The sequence below is a fragment of the Musca vetustissima genome, unplaced genomic scaffold (assembly GCF_032173495.1).
Source record: "Musca vetustissima isolate MV318-11 ecotype Yass unplaced genomic scaffold, APGP_CSIRO_Mvet_v1 utg175712, whole genome shotgun sequence".
In the NCBI taxonomy this organism is placed as follows: domain Eukaryota; kingdom Metazoa; phylum Arthropoda; class Insecta; order Diptera; family Muscidae; genus Musca; species Musca vetustissima.
The window spans coordinates 9,489-25,457 of NW_026879009.1; the positions used below are offsets into that span (position 1 = coordinate 9,489).

General features: G+C 37.0%; 1 protein-coding gene across 1 annotated transcript; it reads right to left on the bottom strand.

Annotated features, from left to right (window-relative positions):
• Positions 1-3,064: 3,064 nt before the first annotated feature.
• On the bottom strand, positions 3,065-15,846 carry LOC133323826 (elongator complex protein 1-like). Its single transcript, XM_061532725.1, has 6 exons — positions 15,448-15,846; positions 12,323-13,963; positions 9,118-9,896; positions 8,643-9,056; positions 8,215-8,570; positions 3,065-3,129 (listed from the first exon to the last, which is right to left on the bottom strand). Exons 1-6 carry the CDS (start codon positions 15,733-15,735, stop codon positions 3,065-3,067), a joined length of 3,543 nt encoding a protein of 1,180 aa, XP_061388709.1. The 5' UTR covers positions 15,736-15,846.
• Positions 15,847-15,969: the final 123 nt, after the last annotated feature.

The window sequence follows — 15,969 nt, forward strand, 5'->3', positions numbered from 1 at the left end:
CTGGATAGCACTTTATATGCGATGGGAAGGAGACTTATTCCTCTATAGTTGGCACATATCGTCTTGTCTCCTTTTTGTGCACGGGACACAGGATGCTGAGGTTCCAATCTTTGGGCATGCATTCCTCTAGCCAAATTGTACCAATCAGCTGTCGCATGTTCCTGACCAGCATCTGGCCACCAGTCTTGAATAGTTCGGCTGGTAACCCATCGGCTCCTGCTGCTTTATTGTTCTTGAGCCGATTAATTGCTTTTATGACCTCATCTTGGCTAGGTGGTATACAGTCTATACCCTCCATCTCTTATTGGTTTTGGGGTATCTTCTTCACCGCCACTATTTGATACCAGAAGCTTTTCAAAATGCTCCTTCCAGATCCTCAACACGTTGTCTGTATCTGTCACCATGTTTCCTTCTTCATCTCTACAGGGGGATGTGCCTGAACCAAAGCCTTCGGTTTGGTGTTTTACTCGTTGGTAAAATTTCCGGACTTCATTCTGATGTACAGGAGATCTCGATTTGCTCACGCTCACGTTTTTCTTGTTCTCTCTTCTTTTTTCTGAAAACACGTTTCTCCTCTCTCCTTTCCTCCCGATAATTCACCATCACGTTACGTGTTGCTACTGTCTGCAGGGTTGCCCTATACGCTGCGTTTTTCACATCAGTAGCATTACGACACTCCTGGTCGTACCAGGGGTTTCTTGGTGGTGGTTTTTGGTACCCAAGTGTTGTTTTTGCTGCAGTTTGTAGGGAGTAGGCAATTCTTTGCCATTGTGATTCTATACTATTATCGGGACAAGAAGTTCTTTCTTCAAGCAGATGGGTAAGTTGAGCGGAGTAGGTCGGCTACCTTTTGTGTTTGCCGCTTTTCGACATCGAGTTTCCGTGTTGTGTTAGATCGCACCTTTGCTGCGTACCCGGATCGATCGGACGTCTAAAACACTGGATGAATGCCTTCCGTCTATCACAACTTGATCAATTTGATTTCTCATTGCTTGATCAGGAGAGATCCAGGTGGCCTTGTGTATATTGAGATGCTTGAATCTGGTGCTGTTTACTACCATGTTTTTTGCTGCCGCGAAGTCAATCAATCTCATGCCGTTGTCGGATGTTTCTTCATGAAGGCTGAATTTTCCGACGGTGGGGCCCAATATATTTTCCCTTCCGAATTTTACATTAAAATCTCCTAGCAGAATTTTAATGTCATGGCCAGGGCAACGACCATATGCTGTTTCTAGGCGCTCGTAAAATATGTCTTTGGTCTGTTCATCTTTATCTTCGATCGGAGCACGGGCGCAAATGAGACTGATGTAGAAGAACTTCGCTTTTATACGGATTATAGCAATTCGCTCATCTACTGGAGTGAATCTGGAGACAAGGTCTTTTATTCTCCTGTTAACCATAAACCCGCAGCCAAATTCATGTCTCGTTTCATGGCAGCTATAATACAGGCCGTAATCATCTGATTTACTTACGCCAGTCCCTTTCCATCGCATTTCCTGTAAGGTTTTGTACTTCTTGAGTACATTCGCCAAAGCATATACTGCGCCTGTTCTGTACAACGTGCGCACATTCCAAGTGCAGATTCGCAGATCGTGGTCCTTTATACGTTTGCGGGGGTCGTCAACATTAGGGGGGTTTGGTTTTCTTTTTCTTAGCTTTTTCATAGTAGGTTAGGTTTTCCCAGAGTGGGCAACTAACCCGACGCCTCAGCCCATTTTTTTATAGTTCTTATGGGTGAACTCGCTGCACATATTAGCTCACTATTTCATCGGGTGATGAGAATAGCTCCCCAGGTCAGTGTCCACAATTGAGATGAAAGAGGGACCAAGATAAGCCTAGACTTCGCCATGTTAAAGCCAATCAGAGCCGTTGCTTGGTATCTATCATCCCCTACGCCACCCTTTATAGAAGACCAATAGGCCTAATTATCAATATGGAATACCAATAGGTCTTCATATAGAAGTTTAATAAATGACTAATAAATTTTTCTTCTAATGAATGAAACATAGATCACTTCAGAGAAGACCATGTGGAAAATAAGTCTTCTTACTGCTAAATGGCATGTCAAACAATAATTAAATATTTTATATTATATTAAAATCTCTTGATGAATATTCAAATTTAGCTTAGAAACTTGTAAGTAATTAAAATATATTTATTCATGCTGCATGCATAGATTAAACTCGCACATGAGATGACTGCGATCGATGATGGTTGCAATGCAAACATTGTTTTTTCTTTCTTTGCTGATTGCTTGCAAATAACTAATTGCAGAATAATAATCGCTTATAACAACTTCGCTGAGCATAGTTAATTGTTTCATAGATAGTTGTTTAATTTAATGAATACATTTAATGATAGTGAAAGTAAAAACAACACCAACACTAGATGGAGTAGCAAACAAAAATCAATCATCAGAAAGCAACAACAACAAACATCAAAGTTTGCAACCAACAACTGTGTAACTGTGGAGTAGTGCTAAACAATTGCATGATCAATAAGTGATTGGGCGGTTTATTGGAGGGGGTGAGGGAACATTTTTTTAAAAATTAGTGAGCTAGGTATGTGGTTAGCCAATTCTCAACACATTTGCTTGTCTTTAAACGATTTTAAATGATTTTTTTTTTGTTTCTTTAAAGACTGCAAAAGAAAAACATCCACGCAAAAATAACACAACAAAGAAAGTAAAATTGATAATAAATTATTGGTTGGCGTTTCAACTTCGTTATTGTTTCTTTTTTATTTTTGAAATAAAATATGGTAAATATTTGCATAATAGAAATAACAAAAACAACAACAAAATCAATAAACCATATGAAACGAAAATGAAAGTTAATAACCAAACGGCAACAATAACAACATTTCATGCTGCCATGTAATGCAAGAAGAAATAGTTTATGTTTTTGTTTTTTTTTTTTTTTTGTATTTTAAAAATTAAAAAATATATTTATTGATATATGGTTAATAATTACATTGTGTGTGTGTCTCTACTACTGGGTTTACACTAAATCATATAACAGCATTTTAAACCGAATATTATTTTAAATAATGGGGCTTGGTTTTTTTACTGCAATATTTGATGTTCCCAATCCGTTAGATTTAGCTGGGGTTTAAAACGCTTAACAGGGCCTGAAAAGAAAGGACAATTAAATTAATTAATCAGTAGTCAATATAGAAGAATGGAACAAATATATTTTAACAGATAATTTATTCAACAAGTCTGACAGAGTAGAATTGAACCTGGCGGCGTTTTTTTATTCTGAGATTATGGAGGAAGAAGTCTAAGGAAAATTTTCCCTCAGAACTGCCTGAGAGTTCATTAGCAGTATGACAGAGTAAATCATCGACGGCAATTTTTATACCCTTCACCACACTGTGGTGCAGGGTATTATGTCTTTGTGCATATGTTTGTAACAGGCAAAAATAATCGAGATAGACCCATGGTTCCTTTTGAGAATATGCATAGAATCACTTTCTGAATTGATTTATGCATGTCCGTCCGTCCGTCTGTCCGTCTGTCCATGTTAAATTGTAAACAAAGTACAGGTCGCATTTATGATCCGATTTGGATGAAATTTGGCACAGCTCATTTGTTTGGCCCAAGGACGAACCCTATTGAAATTGGGAAAAATCGGTTCAGATTATTTGAAATAAAGATAATAAAAAAAAAAATTTAGATATTGCTCCCATATATATTTTTGCCCGATTTACGGACTTTAGACCCTGAAAATCTTTCGATTTGCACGAAATTTGGCATAGCGTACTGAATTGAGCCACGAAAGATGTGTGCCAAGTTTCGTGAAAATCGGTTCAGATTTAGATATAGCTCCCATATATAGTTTCGGCCGATTTTTGGTAAATGGCGTACCAAAGTCCCTATATATCTTTCGATTTGCACGAAATTTGGCATAGCGCACTCAATTAAGTCTAGAATGATGTGTGCAAAGTTTCGTGAAAATCGGTTCAGATTTAGATATAGCTCCCGTATATATCTTCCTCCGATTTAAGGTAAATGGTGTACCAAAGTCCTTATATATCTTTCGATTTGCATGAAATTTGGCATAACGTACTGAATTGAGGCTAGAATGATGTCTGCCCAGTTTCGCGAAAATCGGTCCAGATTTAGATATAGCTCCCATATATAGTTTCGTCCGATTTCATGTTAATGGTGCCCCAAAGTCCCTATATATCTTTCGATTTGCAGGAAATTTGGCATAACGTACTGAATTGAGCCTAGAATGATGTCTGCCCAGTTTCGAGAAAATCGGCCCAGATTCAGATATAGTTTCGTCCGATTTCATGTAAATGGTGCACCAAAGTCCCTATATATCCTTCGATATATTTGGATAGAGCTTCCATATATATTTTCGCCCGATTTTAAGTAAATTGGACATCAAACTCTTCATGCTAGTCAGGTTGACATCAAATTTTGCACAACGTACAAAATTGAGCATAGAATTACGTAGTTGCGTTTTCTAGAAGTACAGACATAGCCCAACAGATAACCTATTTATATTTGATTGAAGTCGATTTATATAACTTATGGATATATAGGTAGATTCACATTTAGATAAATATCACATATTTTATTTCATCCAATTTCATGTTAATAGTCCTGTTTAATATATCCATAGTGGTGAAGGGTATCATATAGTTGGCCCCGTCCGACTTTACTACTTTCCTTACTGGTTATTCTGAGATCATGGAAGAAGTCTGAAGAAATATAATGTATACTTTGCACAGATACCGAAAGTAGCTGGAGTTTATCCTTTGAAGTACAGCTAAGATTAATCCACATAATAGAAGGAAATTTTAGCACTACAAACATTTATGAGTGTTCAGCCAGAGGAGGAATCATTCGTAGTCAATATAGAGGAATGGAACAGCTATACTTTAACAGATAATTTATTCAACAAATCTGACAGAGTAGATTTGAACTTCGGCGTCGACTTTTATTCTGAGATCATGAAAATAGGCCTAAGAAAAGATAAAGAATCCTTTGCAGAGTTTTTCTCATAGATGTTCAATAAGTCTTCGTAGTAAATAAAGAAGAATGGAACAACTATTTTTTAAAAGATTCCCCATTCAACAAGTCTGACAGAGTAGATTTGAACATCCACGGCAATTTTTATTCGGATATCATGGAAGAAGCTTAAGGAAAAGATAAAGAGTTCTTCGCACGGAAGACAGTTATTCCCATAGAAGACCACACTTCTGGCAGTAGAGTATTTCGTAGTCAATATAGAAAAATGGAACAACTACAAATTAAAAGATCCCTCAACAAGTCTGACAGAATATATTTGAACATCGGCGTTGATTTTTATTCTGAGATCATGAAAGAATTCTAAGAAAAAGAAAAATGGTTCTTTGCAGAGTTATTCTCATAGAATTTCAATAAGTCTTCCCAAAGAAGACCAACATTTATTCCCATAGATGACTAATTGAACTTCCTTTGGAAGACCACACTTCTGCCAGTACCTAACTATATACCTAACCTAACTATACACCCTCATTCAACAAGTTTGAAAGAGTGAATTTGATTATCGACAGCGGTTTTTATTCTGAGATTATGAAAGAAGTCCAAAGAAAAGATAAAGAGTTCTTTACAGAGTTCTTCTCATTCAGTCTTCCCAAAGAAGTTCAATGGGTCATCCCATGAAATAACACCGGTCTGTCAGAGGTTGCAGTCAATGTAGAAGAATGGAACAGCTATACTTGAACAGATCCTTTATTTAACAAGTCTGACAGAGTAGATTTGGTCATTGACTGAAATTAAGAAAGAATTAGGAGAATATAAAGGGGCTTTTGTAGTACTCTTCTCACAAAAGTTCAATAGGTCTTCCTATAGGGGACTAATTGGTCTTTGCAAAGAAGACCTCAAGTCTGTTAATAGCGGACTAAAAGGTCACATAGAAAACCAAAAGACTTTTACACGTTATAAGACTAGACGTTTTTTTTCAATAGAAAAACGGAATGTATTTTCCCCATAAAGGATCAGAAAGATTAGCCCCAATAAAAATCTGAAAACCACTTTCTAGAAACGTCGTAAAAAACGTGAAGTTCTTATCTATTATCTCTGAACTCGTGCTATGATGGGGAATGGAAGACTAAAGATACCGAAGCTGTAGGGCTACCAACAGTTATGAGTAGTCAATATAGAAAAACGGAACAACTATACATTAACAGATCCTTTATTCAAAAAATGTCAGACCGTTTAGATTTGATCATCGGCGACGGTTTTTATTCTGAGATCATTGAAGAAGTAAGAAGAAAATATAAAGGGTTCTTTGCAGAAGCGCAATAGGCCTTCTTATAGAAGATCAATAAGCCATCTTATAGAAGAACAATGTCATCTAATAGAAAACCAACAGGTTTTCTTATAATGGCCCTTTGGGGCTTCTTATAGAAACCGTATTGATGTTCATAAGAAGCCCAATAGGTATTCTTATTGAAGGCGAGTAGGTCTTCTTATAGATTACAAATAGGTCTTCTTATAGAAACCTATAGGTATAATTATAGATGACCAATAATTCTTCTTGAAGAACCACAATAGCTCTTCTTATAGATGACAAATAGATTTTATATAAACCCTATAGGTCTTTTTATAGATGAATAATAATTCTTCTTTTAGAACCCCAATAGGTCTTCTTATGGAAACACAATAATAGGTCTTCTTATAGGAACCCATTAGGACTTCTTATAGAAGCCTAATAAAATAGGTATTCTTATAAAAGATCAATAGTTTGGCTTGGGAATAGAAAAGATCCAATTGTTCTTCTCAGAAATGACCAATAGGTATTCTTTTAGAAGACCAAGAGGTCTGAAAGAAAGGTCAGTTGGTTGGATTTTGGAATAGAAAAAGACCCAAGATTTTATGTGAACTATTAGAGGCCAATATCAAAGTTTTCGTTTGAATCATCTTATAAAATATCAATAGGTCAGAAAATGGGGTCAGGTGGATGAGTTATGGGAATATAAATGATCATTCTAATAGGATACCATATAGATCCTAGAAGACTGAAATTTCTTCCCTCAAAATATCAGTACCAAAAAGTTACCTTCCTATAGCAGACCAAATGTTCTCTCCATCGAAAACAAGAAAAACTTCTTCATATAGAAGAGCAGAAGACATTCTCTCCATATATCACAAAGTCTTCCAACAGAATATCCATGAATATCTCATGAATGATTCAGAAGTCTTTTGATCAAATACCAGGGTTTTTCTTTGAATTACAATATTCTTGGATATCAGAAGGACATGTTTTCGTAGAAGATCAGAAAGTAATTTCATAGAAAAAGAGGAAGGTATTGATCTCATAGAAGGTCAGAAGAACTTCTCTTAATGGACTTGAACTTTTCCTAGTAGTAGACAAGAAAATCTTCCTCTAATATAGGATACCAGAAAGTTATCTTCCTATAGCAGGCAAAAAGTGTTTTTCCTATTGAAGACAAGAAAGGCTTCTTCCCATAGAAGATAATTTGTTTCCATAATATACCAGAAAGCAAAGATGACCAGCAAGTTTTAACAGTAGATTCAAAAGGCGGCAGAAGGACACCCATTCTCATAGTAGGGCAGTATAACTTTTTTCAAGGACTTGACATTTTTTCATTGAAGACGTGGAGCCTGGAGAATGATTTCTTCTTATAACATAGAACACCAGAAGTTGTTCTTTGTGTCTAAGAAAGCCTTCTTTTAGAAGACTAGAAGATAAAAATGTATCCTTATTGTTCTTCTCATGAAAGTCCAAATCATCTCCAAAGAAAAGACAAATTGATATTCTAATACAAGTCCACATGATCTTACATTGAAAAACACTGGCCTTCTTCATACCATGTAAAATTGTTTATTTTTTTTTTATGGAAGATCACATGGAAGACGGAAAGTTTTTTCTCGTAGACGACCGAATGTTCTCTTTCAGAAGACCAAAAGTTCTCGTTCATAGACGCACTAAAGGTATTTTTCATAGAAGATCAATTAATCTTAATCTAATTGTTATTTTTTTAATTTTTTAGAAAACCGAAAGATTTTATAATAGAGGACTAAATGGTGACTTCTTATATAAGATAAAATGGCTTCTGTTAAAAGAACAAAAGGACATCTTTTTATATGTATAACTTAAAAGGGGCTTCTTTTCTTTTTATAAAAGAAAAAGTGATGTTCTCAATAAAATAGGAATGAAATAAATTCAGAAGAAAAAAAAACGTCCAACTTACTTAGCATAGCATAACGTTGTTCATTCTTCAGCTGGGTATAATCCACATTGGGTCCTTGCAAAAATTGTTGACCACAACTCTGTAACATTTCTTCAATCCAAATGTCATCGAGGGAATTTTGCATCACTGCCAAAAGATGTTTATAACTTGTTTGCAATTGGAAAGCCGCTTGATCTTCTTTCACTTGTAACAATGCCTTGCAAGTATCGTGAACATGTTGCTGCTGACCATAACAACGTATTATCTGATTATAGAGGGCATCTATTAAGGCTATGTCTTCGAATGGATTGCCTGGCTTCAAGCTTAAGATTTTGCGTTCATGCTTGCGACGATTTTTGCTCGAGCGGAAAGTTTTGCTGTAGAGAAAAAATACATTTTGTTAGTCCCAATCATGAGTAAAGAAGGGAGGATGAAAAATAAGTAATTACCCTGTGCCTCTGGAACTGGCAGTGTAACGTGATGACCGCAAACTTGTAGTATCCGACAGCAAATCACATTCATCAATATCAACCTGATCATCATCGCCACCGAATTGTGCTTGTTTTTGACGATTGAGACGCACCTGTGCCAAACGTTCCTTGTGCTGGGTAAATAATTCCTCATCGGCTGTTATGGAATTGAGTAATACACTTTGATAGGCCAATAATTCCGGGGTGACAAATGATTTTAATAAATCTTCATCATCTGGACTTTGCTGTAATTGAGCCTCAAATATGGCCTTCAAAAATAGTTTTCCCTTGGTAAGGAACTGTAAAGATTCCTTGAGATTTTGACCATAGGTCTTGGACAAATGATAGGCTTCATCATAGCGGCCATGTTCCTGCAATGGTACCACCAAAGATCTGGAAAAGAAAAACATACTTTTAAATATTTTTCTTTTGGATAATATTGACCCACACTTACACTGCCACTTGTGCCAAATCCTGATCACCCTGCCTGGCCAACAGCAGAGCCCTTTGCCAATCCAGTGTATGTTTAGCACTCAATAAAGCCTGCTGCAAATTACCACCTCTTTCATACAGAATACTGGCATTTTCCAATTTACCATTTGCCCTCAAATGATCGGCAAATGCCAAACAAATTTCCCTATAACATTCCGGATCATTTTCATAGGCCTGCAATGAACGCGCGTAATATTCATGACGTTTGATAAATTCCAATGCTTCGGGGAATTTCTCACGACCACAATTGGCAATGTGCTGTAGAGCTTTTTCGAAACGTTTCAAATGTTCATCAATTTTAAATTTACGATAATTCAATTCGTAACCCTTCAACTCATTGAGGAATGCCAAAAATTCTTTTGGATCTTTTTGGGATTTTTGGGCGACAAAGAGAACCAAACCGAAATCGTATGTGCCCAAGGCAACATTATAAAGTTCATTAACATCGACCAAATAGAGAAGATATTTGAGCGCTTCCTCAGCTCCGACAGCAGCAGCCGAATCATTGTGAGTATTTTCACGTTTCTTTTCCTCCCAGATGAGTTCAAGGGCTTTTTCAATCTGTTTCAATTTCACATAGGCTGTAATAATGGGTAGACGGAAACGTTTCTCACTCGATTGTTCCATGCGTACACAAAGGGCTTTGCAAATGTACTCCACTTTGTTTTCGATTTTAAAGGCCTCCGGATAACGCTGAGAGTCCTGTTTGTAATTACTGGCGTACATGGTTTTCGTGAAGTCCTGAAAGACGAAGAAGAAAAAGACATTTGAAAAAATATTTTTAAAAATTCTAAAAATATATTTTTGAAACTCTAAAAATCGTAATATGTTTTCAAAATTCTGCGGAGGAGTGAATTTGAAAAAATATAAAATCTCTCAAAGGCACATATTTAAAAAATATCCATCCTAAGTTTGGTTATTTAAAAACAGAAATTAAGATCCCTTAATAGCGTGAATTTTTTTAAATTATTTTTTGAAGATTCAAAAAATCGTGGAAAATTTAAATCCCACAAAGGCGTGGATTTAAAAACATATTTTTTAATATCACATAGAGGCTTGGAAAAAAAATAAGATGGATTTTCAAATGGAATGAAAACCCAACATACTATGAAAAAACTAAGAAAAAGAAAAAAACCCCAAACGACCCCCGCAAACGTATAATGGAGCACGATCTGCGAATCTGCACTTGGAATGTGCGCACTTGTACAGAACAGGAGATTTTAATGTAAAAATCGGAATGGAAAATATCTTTGGCCCCACCGTCGGAAAATTCAGCCTTCATGAAGAAACATCCGACAACGGCATGAGGTTGATTGACTTCGCGGCACTGAAAAACATGGTAGTTAGCAGCACCAGATTCAAGTATCTCGATATACACAAGGCCACTTGGATTTCTCCCGATCGAACAACGAGAAATCAAATCGATCATGTTGTGATAGACGGAAGGCATTCATCCAGTGTTCTAGACGTCCGATCGATCCGGGGAGCGAATATCGATTCGGACCATTACATTGTGGCAGCAAAGGTACGCACCAGTCTTAATGTAGCAGCAAAGGTGCGATCTAATGTAACACGGAAATTTTACGTCGAAAAGCTGCAAACACAACATATAGCAAAAGCCTACTCCGCTCAACTTACCCAACTGCTTGACGAAAGCACCCTTTGTCCCGACAATAATATAGAAGCACAATGGCAGATAATTGTCCATTCCCAACAAACTGCAGCAAAAGCAACACTTGGGTACCAAAAACCACCACCAAGAAAACCACCACACAGCAGTAATAGCTGCTACAACAACAACAACCAAGAAAACCAAGGTACGATCAGGAGTGTCGTAATGCTACTGATATGAAAAAAAACGCATAGTATAGGGCAACCCTGCGGACAGTAGCAACACGTGATGCGATGGAGAACTATCGAGAGAAAAGGAGAGAGGAGAAACGTATTTTCAGAAAAAGAAGAAAGAACAAGAAGAACGTGGGCGTGAGCAAATCGAGATGTACCGGAGTGAAGTCCGAAAATTCTACCAACAGGTAAAACACCAAACCGAAGACTTTGGTGCAAGAATCAGAAATATCTATGGGCCGATCCGCGTTGACGGTGAATATCGCCGTCGAATGAGAAAGGATGAAGATGCCCCCGCCCAGAAGGCATATAAAAGCGAACCAGCTGATGGTTCACGCAGAAGGGGTAGGTCAAGAATACGTTGTATAGATCAAGTCGAAGACAACATCGCCGAAAATGGTCATTCAAATTGGAAAAACGTGCCTGAAATATTTTCTAAGCTCGGCTTATGGAACAAAAGTTCTGTCACAAGCCAGCTAAGTAAGAAAGTAATTGTTCTTAGGGTCCTTTAAAAATGTTCTTTAAAAAATCCACCCTTATTAGCCTTATCATCCTTCAAATATTTTTAATAAAAAATCACGCGAATATACTTTAGGGTTCCTCAAAAATGTTTTTTTAATCATGCTTATTGGCCTTATGGTTCTTCAAAAAGTTTTCATTAAAAAATCTACGCTAATTGGTCTAAGGGTCATTTAAAAATATTCGTTAAAAAAATCCACGCTTATTATGGTCCTTCAAATACTTTTAATAAAAAAAATCACGCGAATAGGTTTTAGGGTCCCTTAAAAATATTCTTTAAAATATTCACGCCTTTTACCCACAGGGTCCTTCAAAAATGTTTTTTAAAAAATCGACGCTTATTGGCCATAGACTTATTTTAAATATATTCTTTAAAATATCCTAGGTTATTGCCCTAAGGGTTCTTCAAAATATATTCTTTAAAAATCCACGCTTGTTGACCCCTTAGGTTCCTTCAAAAAATATACTTTAAAATCCGCCTTTATAAGCCTTAGGATAAAAAATGCATACTTATAGTCCTTTGCGTCATTTAAAAAAGACTTTTTAGACTTCTATAACATGACATTCTGCTCTTCTATGAAAAGATATTCTGAAAAGATTTAAGAAGACCTTCCTGACTTCTATGAATAGACCTTCTGGTATTCTTTTCGAAAACTTTCGAAAACCTTCTTCTCTTCTATAAGAAGTATATTTAAGTATTCTGTGAGAAGACCTTCTGGTCTTCTATGAGGAGACCCTTCTTTATCAACGAGAAACACTTCAGAGAAGAAATTATGAATTATCTAAAAACAATTATAACTCACCTCATTCTGCAAATCGCTGAGGAATAAATTTAACCAATTTGGATTTTGTATTTCCTCGAGGAATATATCGATTTTCTCCATAAAGGTACACAAATTATGATCACAAATAATATTGAGATTAATACGCTGTTTGCGTAGCACATCAAAGGCCAGGCAATACTTTTGGACATCGAGTAGAGCACCAACTAATTCCAATGATAAAACTCTGGGACAAATGGCTTCTAAATTACCACGAGGCATTTGTAGGACAGTGCGTGCAGAATTAAGAACAGTTGTCACGAGCTTGGCACCACGTTCCAAGCGGCGTTCATCAACCAAACGCATATCGGACAATCGCAGAAAATGCAATGAAGTCAGCTTGGTAAAGGTTAAATAATTTCCAGCCATACAAAATGAGGTGACATCAGTGGCAATACGTTCCTGATCAACATATAAACATTGATTGTTACTCAGGCAAATGGTATGGGTTTCAGCATCGTTGGGTTGTATAAAAGTTTCCATTTGATCGATATTCTGTTGCAATTCCAAGTGTAGGCGACTTGAGGTTTCCCGCTTCGAATCGACATCGTAAACCAATTGGGTTATGCGATTATCATCCAAGGTTTGATAGAATAGCTCGCAGGGTTGTTCTTTTCCCGAGGGTATTAGACAGGAAATTATTCCAGGTATTTTCACAGCAACTGTAATTTTATAACTGTCTGGAAGATCGACAGCAAGGAAGTGTATTTGACTTGTTTTGTTTTGCGAGAAGCTGGCCACCAAATAGGTATCTTCAAAACTTTCAAACCATTGCAAGTTGCCATATTGCAGAGGAAGTGTGATATCGGATCCTTGCAACTCCAAGCAGCCTTGGCTGGTGAAGGCGGTCACATTTGACATGTGTGATTTGTAATAATGTAATTTATGCTTGGAATCCAAGATACACAAATGTACCTCATCTTGAGCCTGGGTTAGGGTTACAGTTGTTATGTAGGAATCTCCTGCTGTGGATTCTAATTGCAAGGTCTTGGTACACATGGGTGGTGGTATAACAGCTTTCGAAAAATCGCTTAATAGCAATTGATTACCATCGATTACAGCCACCAAACCGCTGCGATTCAAACGATCAATGGCCCAATACCATTTGTAGATTAAATATCTGCCACTTTTGAAAATAATGTGTACAGTTTTCTCTTCGCCAATTCGACTGTCCCAGGTGTAATATGTGACTTCATCGTCTTCTTCTCCTTCCATATGGATTTCATTAAAATCCAACACCTGTTTCAAATACCAATGATAATTACCAATGGTATATAAATAGATTTTCGATTTTGTTCGTATACTGAGAATCTCTGAATCGGAACTCCATTTTAAATCTTCAATGGGTGTTTGCTGCAAATCAAAGGGTAAGGGGATTTCTCTGTGACGCAAACCATTCTTTTCAAACAGGGCAATGGTACTTTTATTGGGCAATTTTTGAGGTATGGCAATCCAATTACCGGAGGGCCTCCAGGCTGTGGGACTATAGAGATTGGCTTGTTTTTCACCAATAAATTGCAGCTTGCCCTCTTTGTCGAATACTTTGAAAGTGCGGCCCTTTGAGGGACTGACATAGGAGACGACAAAATAGGCACCATCGGCACGCCAGCTAATGATGATGTCCTGCAATGGAAAAAATAGGAATATAATATATTAAAAAATAACTTCGATAAGATCGGTCAGGTCGAAATTTGTGTATCCTTCACCATGAGGAACCTAACAAAAAGAAATTCCAAAGCCTGTTATAAACGGAAATGTCATATTGCAGATACTTCGTTTGGAATATGAAGCTAGAGTCTTCAATATATCTAAAACGGATGCGGATCCTTCGATGGAGGTTATCTTAAAATTAGGTCCCTCATTGAAAATTTTCACCAAATATGTTTTCCTCCTTTTAAGACAACGAAATGTCAAATTACAACCATTTCGATTGGAAAATAAGGTCAGGTCCTTTAGAAACCTAAAATCGTGGGGGACCGCTATATGTTTATAAGTTTTCCAAAACATGGACCTACATTGGAAACTTTTTACAAGGAACTATTTTTATGTATTAAAACCCCAAAATATCAAATTGCAGCTACTTCATTAAAAAAAATAGATTTGGAACCTAGAATTTTCCGAATTTGCCATTACATGAGGTAAAGGTCCCCCTTATTTATATTGCAAAACATCGACATCGACCTACACCGAAATCTATCTTGCGTGAGGTTTTTTGATCAACTTTGTTTTGGACAATAAGGCCAGCATCTTCAAATATAAAAAACCGGTCGGAACCTTCATATTGGGGCCTATTGTAAAACATGAAACCATATTAAAAAATATTCTTCGGATAAATTTGTAAGCCTACAAAACCCGAAATACCTCAAATCACAGCAACATCGGTATATAAATGAGACCAGGGTCTTCAAATGCCGAATTAGGATCTTAATTTTTTTAAACTTAGTTGTCAGGAGTTTTTTTTTTGGGAAAACTATGTTCCAAATTACTGAAATTTCACTAGGACCCTCATCTTAACGAAAATATGCGGAACCTTGAGAGTGGGCCTATTAAAAAAACATGGAACTACATAGAAAACTTTCGATATTTTTTTTTTAGTTTTAGAAAAATCGAATTTGCAAAAATGTAGGATCTTCTAAGGGCCTAAAATCCGTCGGGGACCTTTTGCAAGAACTATTTTAAAACATGGACCCCACAAAGAGTTTTTTTTAGTTTTGAAGAAATCGAATTTGCAAAAATGTAGGACCTTTAGGACCCTCTAAGGGCCTAAAATCCGTCGGGGACCTTTTGCAGGAACTATGTTAAAACATGAACCCCACAAAGAGGTTTTTTTAGTTTTGAAGAAATCGAATTTGCAAAAATGTAGGACCTCTAGGACATTCTAAGGGCCTAAAATCCGTCGGGGACCTTTTGCAGGAACTATGTTAAAACATGGACCCCACAAAAAGGTTTTTTAGTTTTGAAGAAATCGAATTTACAAAAATGTAGGACCTCTAGGACCTTCAAAGGGCATAAAATCAGTCGGGGACCTTTTGTAGGAACTATGTCAAAACGTGGACCCCGAATCGGAAACTGAAAACCAATTTCTTGTCCTCTGCTTAAATACTTACCTTATTAATTTCCTCCAAATTGACGGGCGTCTCGACCTCCTGTTTCCTCTTCGCCGCCTCCTTACCTTCGGAACCATGAAATTGTGTCTCCTTTTTACCCCAACCCACATTGACAAAACCACCCTCTGCCTCCGCCTGATCATCACACAATGGATGCTCTGTCAACGGATCATAGGTGCAGGTCATAACAACAACATTATGTTCTTTGGTAACAAAAACAACAACTTCTTGATCGGGACTCCATGCCATACATTCGATACCAACATCACAAAAAGTGCCCTCGTTCATTTGCAGCGTTTCCGGATTCACGAGCAACACTTCGCCACCTCGGGTGGCCAAACATATTTCATTATCCAAAGCTAAATATTCGGCAGCCACAATATCTGGAACTTCGGCCAAGACTTTGGGTTCTTCTCCCCCTCCGGCAACAAATGAAAACAATTGACTGTCGGTTACGGCATAACGAACTTCATTGGCAAATTTCTGTGAATTGGGATTGACCAAAAGGATTTGTGGTTGCTT

Excerpts from the sequence above, each read along its gene's own strand:
- LOC133323826 (XM_061532725.1), bottom strand. The coding sequence starts at position 15,735 with ATGAACGAGGGCACTTTTTGTGATGTTGGTATCGAATGTATGGCATGG. Across the intron at positions 13,964-15,447 it reads ATTTGGAGGAAATTAATAAG|GACATCATCATTAGCTGGCG; the intron begins GTAAGTATTTAA and ends TTTCCATTGCAG. Across the intron at positions 9,897-12,322 it reads TCAGCGATTTGCAGAATGAG|GACTTCACGAAAACCATGTA; the intron begins GTGAGTTATAAT and ends TTCGTCTTTCAG.